Below are 12,862 nucleotides of genomic sequence, written 5' to 3' on the forward strand. Positions count from 1 at the left end.
TTTTTGAGATGGAGTTTTGCTCTTGTCACCCAGGCTGGAGTGCAATGGTATGATCTTGGCTCACCGCAACCTCTGCCTCTTGGGTTCAAGCGATTCTCCTGCCTTAGCCTCCCAAGTAGCTGGGATTACAGGCATGCGCCACCATACCCGGCTAATTTTGTGTTTTTAGTAGAGACGGGGTTTCTCCATGTTGGTCAGGCGGGTCTCAAACTCCTGACCTCAGGTGATCCGCCCGCCTCAACCTCCCAAAATGCTGGGATTACAGGCATGAGCCACCACACCTGGCCTTTTAAAGTTGTTATGAGGATTAAATAGGATAATGAAAGGAGAGCATTTAGAGTAGAATCTGATACATGGTAAACTCACTGAATGATATTTGCTGTAAATAGTGGAGATATTTTTTCCAGTTTGCCAATCAGCAGTCCTTGTTTGCTCTTATAATTCTGAATTGTGGTGGTTGTACTGTGTTCTTATGCACAGTTGTATCTGTTGATGACAAATATTTCTATTCTTACAAAAATGTGGCTTCTTAACAAAAAGAGAAGTGACTAAATCCTCTCACCCTCACCAAGTGAAATGTGTTGTCATATGAATAATGTAAAGTTTAAGAGAAAGGTAGGCCATTGTTGTACTTTGGTCTCTGTTAAAATACATTCTTCAGCCTTCATTTTACCTTGTATTCTTCTTTGTGTTAGACTGATTTGTTATATTTCTCTTTTCTTGATTGTATATACTGCTGGGTGCTAATCATCTTTAAATGGTTCATTAGCTATGATAATGGCTTTTGCTTTAATAATGAATTCTGTCAAAAGACTTTATCATACCCACTTGAACATGGTTAATTGTGCCATGTGTTTTTCACTGGTGCCCATATAAAATTCCAGTGCATCCTTTGAGATTGTTCTAAGGCTTCATTATCTAATTGGCTGGGTTAAGGTTTCTACTGAGTTTAATACTTTGAGAATGGGGAGAAAGGTCTTCTCTCGTCCCTTCTTTAGAATTTCTTACTTGCATGATAAGTTCAACTGTTTGGAGTAATAGGAGCCCTAAAATTTTGCTAAATATCTGCTCTTTCACACTTCACATTACTTGAGCTGGGAAATTATGACCAAAATATATAGCTATTTTAAAAACCTAGTTTTCAGAACAGAGTGTCATAATATTTCTTTCTTTGATTTGTAGTTGTTGGAATTGGAAGTGGAACAAAAATGTTGACCAGTATGTTGTCAGGGTCCAAGGTAAGAATACTGAAATAGTTCTATTTTTCTTTAATGTTCTTAATGATCTACATGTATTGGATTTTTATCAAATAAAAAAAATAAACTGAGTAAACTGCACGAATGGGTATCATTCCTGAGTATTAATTATGTCTGTAAATGTATCTGAGATTGAAAATATCGAGACTGAAAATTGGAAATTCTTAATTGAAAAACCAATTAGACTTAAAGAAACAATGCTACAGTGCTCATCATTTAACAAAATTATATTTAGACTTTTAAAACATCATATTTCTTAGATGATTGGGACTTAGATGTCATAAACTCTAGTGACAGACTTTTTTAAACCTTGGAATTTTTATAGAAACAATACCATTTTGTAAACCATGCCCCTTGAGCAAAAATATGCTTTGTTCAATGGTTATAAAATGTTTATTAAAGAAAAGAGTAGGGCCTCTTTAAGATGACAAAGTATGTTCATATGTGATAGTAACCTTGAATAGATCCAAAAGCACTTTTCCAGGCATTTGATAGAAGAGAGAAGGGGTTATTTGGAGGCAGGAGAGGCTGGAAAGCTGTGAACTGCTGGTAGAAGGGGTCTCTTCCACCTCTCAAAGAGAGAATAATATCTGTATCTTAATGAGTAATTAGGTGCTGGTTATAAGTGCTGGGACTAAGGGCCAATGAAAATGCACGTGGAAGGAAGCTTAGTATGCCAAGAGGTAGCGAAAAATTTCATTATGTTCCTGGAATAAACTTTGTTTTAAAACTCTTGCTCTAAATGTGATATAAATTGTTGATAAAATGATTTTTGTTTCTTTAAAAAAATCTGTAGTCAAAGACCATTTAAAAAACAATTTCCAGTTAATTGCAGACTGATTGATGACTTTTGTAAAATATAATTAAAATATGGCAATGTAAAATTGCTAAATAAGTTTCTACGCAACCTCATTTTCTGAACTTATTATAGATACTGGCCTGTGGAAAACACTTGACATAGTAGTGGTTTAAGTATTAAAATAAAAGCCCTGTCCGAGCGTGGTGTCTCAAGCCTGTAATCCTAACACTTTGGAAGGCCGAGGCAGGCAGATCACTTGAGGTCAGGATTTCGAGACCAGCCTGGCCAACATGGTGAAACCCGTCTCTGTTAAAAATACCAAAAACATTATCCAGGCGTGGTGCTATACACCTTTAATACCAGCTACTCGGTAGGCTGAGGCAAGAGAATCACTTGAACCCAGGAGGCGGAGGTTGCAGTGAGCCAAGATCACGCCACTGCACGCCAGCATGGGTGACAGTGAGACGACTCCATCTCTATAAATAATAAGTAAGATAGGTAGGTAGATAGGTAGGTAGGTAGGTAGGTAGGTAGATAGATAGGTAGATAGGTAGGTAGGTGGGTAGGTAGATAGATAGATACATAGATACATAGATTGATTAATTGATTGATTAATAGATTTTAAAAAGCCCCATAGAACATATTGCATGTGATATCTCATTTTGGTTATCAACTGGCATAAAAATCGGTGCCATTCAATTGGAAGGAATCTTAGTGCCTCTGATAAATGAAAAACTTCAGTGTGGCTTGCTCTGTAATCTTCAAAATATTGGTGTTGAAAAATTACAGTGTATAAAAATTGCATTAGAATGAAGGCATTTGACAGTTTCTCAGTAAATTTGTATATTGTGCTTAGTGACACACAGAGTTTAGAATCTGTTTCTGATACTGGTTTTTGCCAGTTGTTTAATATTTGTTTCTGAACTCCCAAAGATGAACAATGTTTATTTTAAAATGGGATTATGGATGATTTTTTTTTCCACATTATTTGGTATTTTCTAAAATCTATACAATACACAAGTCACTTTTATGTTAATAATAAAAAAAAGATTTACATTAAGGAATTTGTTTGGGTTTTTTTACCAAGATAAAATATGTTGAGTTCATTGAGATATTCGTTGTTCACCCCTCCTCCCGCAAACCACAAACACAGCACACTATATATTACTGAAAGATTTTACTTGTAAATTTCAGGCATATTTTCAGAAATATTATGACTGAAAATGTAAATACATCATTGACTCTGGTATAAATTTTGTAACAGCCAATTTTCTGTTCAGCTACGAAACCTGAATATTGTACAGTGAAATCACTGATCCTCAAAATGACTGTAACATAAATAGAATACCACAGGCACGTCTTGTTACAGAAACCTAGTTCTTAGGTATTTCAAAAATAGGCATCGTTGTCTTGTTAGCTATTTATGTTTCTTATCCTTTTAATTTTATGTACATGTTAAAAGAACTAAATCATTAAGAGTTTAATGTTGAAGATTACTTTTTAATAAAAAGTAGTTAAAAACTGTTAATAAATATTTTTTCTTTTTTAAAAAGCACTAGAAGGAATCTTAGAGATCATCTTATCTAGTGACTTTCAAAATTTTTTTGACTAAGACCCATAGTAAGAAACATATTTTATGTAATGACCATATAGATACATACATTTATGAAAAGGAAAAATTTTATCAAACAACTTTGTGTTAGTCTGTTTGTGTTGCTGTAAAGGAATAGTCGAGGCTGGGTAATTTATAAAGAAAAGAGGTTTATTTGGCTCATGGTTCTGAAGTCTGTACAAGAAACATGGTGCTGGTATCTGCTTCTGGTGAGGGCCTCAGGAAGCTTACACTTGTGGCCATGTCGCATGGTGAGAGAGGGAGTGAGAGAGAGAGAGGCGGAGGTGTCAGGCTCTTTTAAACAGCTAGATCTCGCATGAACTCATTATTGCAGGGAGGGCACCAAGCCATTCATGCGGGGTCCGCCCTCATAACCCAGACAATTCCCACCATGCCCCACCTTCAACACTGGGGATTACCTTTCAACATGAGATTTGGAGGGGACAGACATCCAAACTTTATCCAACTCTAACCCTATGTATGATGTATTCTTGATACTTTTCCTTCTATTTCATTAAAAAAAATGGTGGCTGCAGCCCCCTAACTTGGCCCAGATCTAATGTCCACTTTTTCTTTACTTCCTATTTTGACAGATGAATTTTTATTTGCATCACAGTGCAACTAGAAAAATTAGACTTCTGGTGTGTGTAGGATGGAGTTACGTCAAGAGTAGAAATATTTAGTTCTAGGATGGCAAATATTCAGTGTTCTTGTTACAGCCATATTACAGGACAGCCTTCTCTCCCTAGCCAGTCCTAATTGGAGATATTGCTAATTGAACATGGCCTAACATTTCTTCTTGCTGAATCAAGAAACACCCTTAGAATCTTCTTCAACATGGTGCCACTTCATACAACTACTGTCACTTACTAGATGAAATTCTGGCTTTTAAATAAAATCTTTAGGCCATCACATTATTTTGCTTCCATCTATGAAGACTAGACACTAATCAGACCACCCAAATCATTTCTTGCCTTTCCGCCCATTCAGATCAGGGTAAAAGTTAAGAGCCACTGCTCTGTGTTCCTCATTGTCTTCCTCTCCTGCCTTGGAGTGAGCTTTGTTCTGCCAGTGATCATATTTCTCAAGTCTTTTTTTTTTTTTCCCTCTGCCTGATCATTTAGGATTATGTGTATAATGTGTGTGAAAAGCATGTGAGCTTTTTGTACAGTGCCTTGTGTACGGAAATTGCTCATTAAATACTGTTATTACTATTCCTAAGTATTTTACTTATCCCCAAGTCTCTCTCTTGAGGTCCAGGCCTGTTGGAGCTTTCTAGCCACATGTTCTGTAGACACCTGAAATTAATTTTACTCAGGCAAGTTCTGTTGGAACTCTTGAATACAGTTAACTTCATTTTTTTTTTTCATTGCTATCTGTGATTGCTGGTGATGTAGGCAAAATATTGCACTCATCAGAAAGAGAAAGTGTGCCAGTTCTTTAAGGGAGAGACAGACTTTCCTTGGACATTAAAGCCAGAAAGAAGTTTCTGACAATAAGGGATATTAAATGACAGATAGATGGTGATTTTCAAAAATAGTTTTACAACAGATGTAGAAATGGAGCTACGTAAAATACAGTTTAGGCAAAATTCTGAGAGGTTAGGCTGATGTGTTCCTTTGGCATAAGTTGATCTGAGTATAAAATGTCGCTTACCTAGAGGAGGGCAAATAGTCCCTCTTCTGTCTTCTCTAAATTACACTTTCTTTGAGCCAGTCATTCAGCAAAAGCTGGATAGCAGACGTTGTATTTTGAAGGAACGGACAGAAGGAACAGAAGAAAACAGATGAGGTTTTGGAGTGCTGTCTTTATTAGTTTTCTATATTGTTGATCAAAGTTGGTTACTTTATAAATGCTTTAGAAACCAGATGAAAAGGTTATGAAAACCTGAAGAATCTAACTAGCATGTCCAGATATAAAGGTACCTCCATATCTCTGTGCAGGTAAACCATAGTGGCACCTGCAGGCAAAGCCAGCATTTCCTCAGAAGGCGACTTTGTATCCCCCTCCAGTAATTAAACAAGTGTCATCATTGGAGTGAATGAAGTTTCCCCTTCTTGGTGTGTCAAAGGATAGTAACTTTCCCCAAGAACACTAACATTTTTAGGTTAACCAGTTATGAGAACTCTAAAGTGTGACTTGAGTAATGCTCCTATGAAACTTAGCCAACTCTTGAAGATTTCAGCATTTCTAGTCAGTTTTCTCCAGAGGCTAGTCCAGTTTGTAGCTTTTCTATGTACTGTATTAATTTTCATATATTTCATAAATACTGTGTTGAAAATTTTAAAGGGCTTGTACTTATGAACTATAAAAAAGAACTGTTCCTTCTTAATGAAGACATTCAAAGCCACATGTTTTTGGTTTGATAGGTTTTTTAAAAAGTGTTCTTTCTCATCCTCAGTAATATCCCTATTTTGTTTGTGAAGGTTTAAATCACAAGCTTTCAAAATCACACCTCAGTTGAGATCCAAGGAAATGATTGTGTATACTTTCTGTAGTAGAAACATTTTTCTTTCTTCTAAAGAGAACAGAAGCTGATTTGCTGCTAGAGATGTCTAGCTAATACCTGCTGTGGGGTTTAGGGAGCTTGACGATGAGTAAAGTAGAGAGTAGAATAATACCAGTGAGAAACTATGAGTCCCAGAGAGTACACAGGTCAATGGAATGTTCTTCAGGACCTCTCTTTTGTTGCAGTAGAATTACATTGTAATGAATACAGTAGTAGAATTCACAATTCCCAGGTATACGTCTTGGAGAATTAACAACTCTAAAGCACAGACTCTACGTAGAATTTAAGCCAGTGAAAAGAAATATTTTAGACTCCATAAGATAAAATGTTAGGGTTGAATGTGTATATCTCCATGTCTTGTTTCTTCTATCCCAATATCTTTTTGGTCATGAGGCTTTGTTTCAGCTGAAGGCTTAACTGTGTGGGTGAATTTTTCTAAGTGGTTTGTGGATAACTGAATAAAATTGAAGGATAATTATTACTAGATGCCAGGACAAGGGAAAGCTAGGAAACAGCTGATTTCAATCATCGGTTCACAGGGTGTGGTCTAAGGACTCCTGAGACTCTTTCAGGGTGTCTGTTGAAATTGAAATTATTTTCATAGTTTTGCCTTTTTAACTTGCAATCCCACAAATACATGGTAGAGTTTTTCAGAGGTTACTGGATGTGCAATGACATCATTGCTCTGATGGCTAATGGAAGTTTTAAACATTTTTCAGCTTTAATTTCTAATACAATAAATCTAGGCAGATATAACATGTTTTTAAAAAATGCGTGCCAGGGTTTCTCAATAAGTTTTAAGTGTGTATAGGAGTTCTGAAAGCAAAATGTTTGAGAACATTTTGATTTGATTTGAGAATGTTGATTTAGATATTGTCTCCCCTAAAAAGAATCCAGCACGTAGCTACATACAATATAATTGCAGATCCTGGAGTGGGTTGAGACTTAGCAGATAAAATCTAGATATTCAAAACTATGGTGAAATGTGAAGAATTGCACACACAGGCACTTTTCTAGCATGTGTATCATTCTGTCAGCAACTTTTTATTAAGCTGCTACTGTGTTTCTATCTAGTAAAGAACACAATAGAATGGCAATGGGAAACTCTAGCTAAGAGTTCATACTTCGAGAAAGTGAGGATCAATAAAATATACTCGGAAAACAGTGAATATCTCTATAGGTCATCATGTGCTAAGCCGTGTGATATGAGAGCTCGGTGAGATAAACCAGACATGTCTATTGTTGCCATTATATCCAGTCCCCTCTGCAGTACTTGTCTTTATTGACATTTTCCCATTACACTGTAACCTCTTAGAGGGAGAGGAATCTATCTTATGTATCTGTGTATCCTTCCCTAGCACTTAGGAGAATACTTTGGACATTCGTAGTCCTTAAGAAACATGATTGAATTTGTGGATTTGATATAGGCCTTCCTTCTTTCTATGTATGGAATTTGTATCGAGCACCTACTCTTAGTCATGCTGTGGAGGTGGGTAATTGGAAGTTGGGATGAATTAAGGGGTGGCTCTGAAAGCTGAATAAGGTTTGATCCTTAGAGAAGAGAGGGAGTTCAAGGCCAGGGAAGTGGCATATGTGCCCCAGGTGCATAAAACACCAAGAGTCCAGAGACTAGAATGGGCATTGCATACTTGGGAAACATGTTAAGGTTCCTAGTTCAAACTTGTTGCAGAGCAGAATACTGCAGATACATTCAAGGCATAGTCTGCAAGATTGCACCGTGGTTTTCTTATGCAACTAAACAGACTCTAAAGGCAAAAAAATCATAAAGCATTTTGATGCTTTGCTTTCCTTATGGGAGCTGACTGTAACCAGATGAGTCAACTCTAGCCACTGTTACTGTGAATCATTCTGTATTTTCTTTCTTAGGAAATAAAAATGATGATGGTGGTATTATCTGTTATTTACCAGGGCTAGGTATTGTTACTCTGAACTCTTTGCTTCTTCTCATGTGGCATTATTATTTTCCACTTTTAAGATAAGGAAATTAAGCTCCAGCAGGAAAGACTAACTTGATCTACAAATTGTGATAGAGTCAGAATTCAAACCCAGCCAGTTGACCCTGAGCCTGTGCTGTTACCATTGTTGTACTTCTCTCATACTTCCCCCTGTGGTATGCTTAATCAAGGTTGATTGTCCCAAAATATAGAAGCAGGAATGGGTGTCTCAGGTGATGAGACTGTGTTTAGTTACAAAAAGCTAATTTTTGTCAATACCTATGAAACTTTAAAAAAATTAGTTGAAATGCGTTGGAATATTCCCTTCTGTATTATATTTATTTAAAAAAATCTGAGCTTGATAATATTAAGGTGATTTCATCAAAGGGCCTTAAGCTGTTATAAAATGTCTGCATACTTACGAGGTTTTGAAGTTTTAATATTTTTCTCATTTTTGTCTTGGGTCCCTTCACTAGCGTAATACATTTTTCATGAATAAGCTTATATTTCTGCAAAGTACTTTGAGCCTTCTTTTATAAAATTGCTCACATAAATACAGATTATTTTCAGGGGGAAATACAGTTCTTGCACTTTTTTCACTACTTCATGTGATGCCCCAAATAAAATTTGCTTTTGACCAAAAGAGAGTAGTGAAAAGAATACGTACTACAAGTGTGTCCTAAGATGAGAAATAAGACAATCCTCACGTAATTAAGAATTATCGAATTCTTCACTTGTGAATAAAGATCAGTTCTTAGAAATGATTCTTGTTCCTGAGATCTTAAGTAGTAATTTATCTTTATTAAGAAAACACATGGCCGGGCGTGGTGGCTCACACCTGTAATCTTAGCATTTTGGCTTTGGGAGGCCGAGGTGGGTGGATCACCTGAGGTCAGAAGTTCGAGACCAGCCTGACCAACATGGTGAAACCCCATCTCTACTAAAAATACAAAAAATTAGCCGTGCGTGGTGGCGGGTGCCTGTAATCCCAGCTACTCCACAGGGTGAGGCAGGAGAATCACTTGAACCCGGGGGACGGAGGTTGCAGTGAGCCGAGATCGTATCACTGCACTGCAGCCTGGGCAACGAGTGAAACTCCCTCCGTCTCAAAAAAAAAAAAAAAAACAAGACAAACAAACAACACATTGAATAGTTAAGTGACTGATTCTGTGACTGTACTGGTTTTGCTCTTTTTCTACAGATTTAGCTCTTGTTTAAATACACGACCTAGTTACTAAGAATTGTCTTAGTATTTCATGTAAGAAGTACTAAGTCGGCTTATTTAAAATTAATTTTAATTGTATATGTGGGAAGATTATTGAATCTTATGATGGCCGTAGGGTCAGGGCTATTGTACCATTCTCTCTACTCATGGATAGACTTGAAAATTTTCCTTAAATGAAGTTCTCAGTATAAAGGTGGTTTGAGAAATTTGTTTACAATAATAATGGTCATAATTATTAAGCCATAATTATCAATAAAATCAGGTTTATCTTTCTCATATTGGCTAGTGTGAGACGTTTGTGAATGTTCTGCAGTTTACACAATTGCTTTCCACATATTAAAAACAAAAAAACAATTGCAGTCTGTTGTTTTAGCCTTTATTTTGTACCAGGTTGGTAGTATTAGTAAAATTCTGTATAAACTTCAAGACGTGCATAACAGTTTTTCTTTGCCTCACGGCCTGTTTTCTCTCTTGTTTCCCTTCCTCTAGAGATATACTGCCATTGGAGAACTGGGGAAAGCTACTGATACACTAGATTCTACGGGGAAGGTAACAGAAGAAAAACCTTATGGTATGGAGCTCATCTAATGTAGGCCTCTTTTCTAACATTTAGGAAAAGTTTCTGTGAAGGTAGAATTTTAAAACAAATCTCTGATAGTATCAGTCATTTTAATTCTCAGTATGTTTCTTAGGGCTAAGAAGATTGGAAATTGTTTATCACATTGTTGCTTACTTGATATGAGTTTTTGAATAAAGATTTATTGTGATTGCCTCTTTTTCTATAATGATTTTTTAAGTGTTCAGAATTATTCTTCCAAATAACCTCCTTGCAAAAGCACTTATGGCTAGGATTTGGGTTATTTTCCCTAGTAAATGAGAAACAAAGCAGAGATACTCTGTTAGATTTTATCTGTCTTGCCATTAAAAAAAAAAAATTACCTATCAGCTGTTGAAATAAATGTACCAAGTTTAGTACTTTAAAACTCGTCATGTTTTTGTGCTTTTGGACTATGTGAAAAGAGGACAGAGGGCAAGCTATTTCTCTGGAAGTAAAGCAGAACTCACAGGGGCCCACCTTAAGTTTCCTACTACCCCTTCTTTCACTACCCTAAGGAAGGATAGATAAATGAAATGGTCTCCTAGCAACTCTCACAGTGCTTATGCTGTTTATAATGCAGCAATTGCAGTTTTCTAAGTCAGTTCACCTGCATCATTATGTCACCAATTTGTGGACTTTCTGGTTTTTTTTTTGTTTAATGTTATCTCTTAGTCATAGGCAAGCCAGCATTTGGCCCCCTTATATTTTTGTGTTGATTATCCTTATTACATACTGCATATTGCCCCAGTAGTGAGGCCAACCTTTTTATTGTTCATAATAGCTTCATTTATTCTGTTAACATTTATATATAGCTTAGTATCTTGCTCAATTAATCAATCAACATGATGAAAAGAAAAATTGCTGATTGATTTCAAGGCTTTTCAAAAACAGATGTTGAAATATTCTTGGAATTATTATTATTAGCAAATAATAGCAGACCCTCACTTAATTGAAAACCAACTATAACCTTCAACCAGAAGACTTTTAAGATTAAGGAGGCATAGGGCAATAGGAGGACATCAGAGACTTCCAGAGTATACTAAAGTATTCATGAGTACTTATGTAATTAAGTCTCCTGTATCTCTGACTCCATTTACCAAACCGTAATAAGGAGAATGATTATTATTCAGAACAGTAGTCCTGGGGTAATATAATTAAGGCTGGGGGGGGGGGGTACCACGTGGTGAAAAATATAAGGCGCACTAGAGTAGACAAATCTGGGTTTAATTTCTAGCTCTGCCCTTATCTAGCTGTGTAAATTTGAAATTTTCTTAGTCTCTTTATGTTAAAGTTTTTCCGTCTCCAAAATGACAATAATGATAGCAACCTCATAGTGTGATTATGAGGATTGATTGGAGGAGAATGAATTTGGAGGTCTCATAGACAAGTCATGAGGCTCTTATAGTAGTACAAGCAGAGATGACCAGGGTTGGACCAGGGTGCCAGTGGTAGAGACAGAGTTTTCCTATTAGAAAAATTTCCCATGATTAGGAAGTAAAATTAGCAAGACTTGATTTTTAGTTGATTGGATGGGATAGTGAGGAAGTTGTCAACCATGACCTAGGTTTTGGGGTTTTAAAATTGGTTACGTGATGGTGTAATTCATTGAGGATGCTGGAAGGGGCCCAGGGTGACTAAAATACTTAAACATATCCTTTCTTCCTATTCTTAAGCATTTTAGAATTTTAAAAAGCTCTATGCTGTATTAGGTAATTTGTAACCTTATTTACTTACCTTAAAGAAAGCTCAGTTTGTTAAATCATCTCATTGTAATGATGCAGTAAATCATAGAGAAACTAAGAATGTTTTTCAGGCTGTGAAGAGAAGAGCTTCCTACAGTTTATTGAATAGTATTTTTAGTCCCAGAAAATGAGAGCTCAGAGAATTTTGCTGATTGGCATGATTTTTCTGTGTGCTTTCCGTAAATCAACAAATATTTTCTATTTGTTGAAGCTGCTATAGCAGGTACCAAGGGAAAGATAGATAAATGTAAGACCTAGCTTGTGTCCTTAAGGAACTTACTGCCTAATGGAGAACTCTGACCAATATTCTCAGCCTTCTGAGACCTAATACAGAGACCTAGGACCAATATCTTATAATGCCTTCTTTACTATCCTGAAATAAAATTCAGAGATACTTGAATTTACTTATACATTTAGAAAAATCAATATGATATAGTCAATGGAATATAAGTAAGAAAAGTAATTTATAATAAAGTAGGTGCATTCATATGTAAGCACACAGATATTAGCAGACTAAAAGTCTTTTGGCTGGGGTGTAGTGGCACGATTTTGGCTCACTATAACCTCTGCTTCCCGGGTTCAAGTGATTATTATGCCTCAGCCTCCTGAGTAGCTGGGACTACAGGCATGCACCACCATGCCTGCCTATTTTTTGTATTTTTAGTAGAGGCAGGGTTTCACTTTGTTGGCCAGGCTGGTCTTGAACTCCTGATCAGCACTCAAACATACAGCATAATTGTAAATAGTGAAAAATGCTATTTAGGAATAATAGAGTGTTATGATAGAGAACAAAGGGAGAGGCCCTGTTACATGCTTTGATGTTTGAGTCTAAGCCAGAGACTCATTTTCTTATTTCTCTGAGCTAGCTTTCAGCTGTCTGAAATAACAGTTAAAAATAGTATTTGTCTAGATAGGACAAAATGACTTAAGAACATTAATTTGCCATTGACTGCATACTGAGTTACTTTAGCCAACATCAGTTGTTCTGGACAGGTCAATTAAAAACTGTGTTTCTAGTTGTTACAATGACTGGGTGGGGTGGTGACACCAGCTGCCCTCAGTGGGTGGAGATCAGGGATACCAGATGTCCTGTAACACAGAGGATCATAGAACACAATGAAGAATTGTCCTGTGTACTGTCAGACTTAAGGATGTCTGCCAGATAG

The 12,862-nt window shown here is 36.4% G+C and overlaps 1 protein-coding gene across 1 annotated transcript in view; it reads left to right on the plus strand.

The window, feature by feature from the left end:
- Positions 1–12,862, plus strand: part of TRUB1 (TruB pseudouridine synthase family member 1) — a 39,626-nt gene that overhangs the window by 11,813 nt on the left and 14,951 nt on the right. Inside the window, exons 3-4 of the mRNA XM_054503867.2 lie at positions 1,183–1,238; positions 9,846–9,927. Of these exons, the coding sequence (XP_054359842.1) occupies positions 1,183–1,238; positions 9,846–9,927 (138 nt within the window). The remainder of the gene's footprint in view (positions 1–1,182; positions 1,239–9,845; positions 9,928–12,862) is intronic.

The sequence above is a fragment of the Pongo pygmaeus genome, chromosome 8 (assembly GCF_028885625.2).
Source record: "Pongo pygmaeus isolate AG05252 chromosome 8, NHGRI_mPonPyg2-v2.0_pri, whole genome shotgun sequence".
Classification (NCBI taxonomy): domain Eukaryota; kingdom Metazoa; phylum Chordata; class Mammalia; order Primates; family Hominidae; genus Pongo; species Pongo pygmaeus.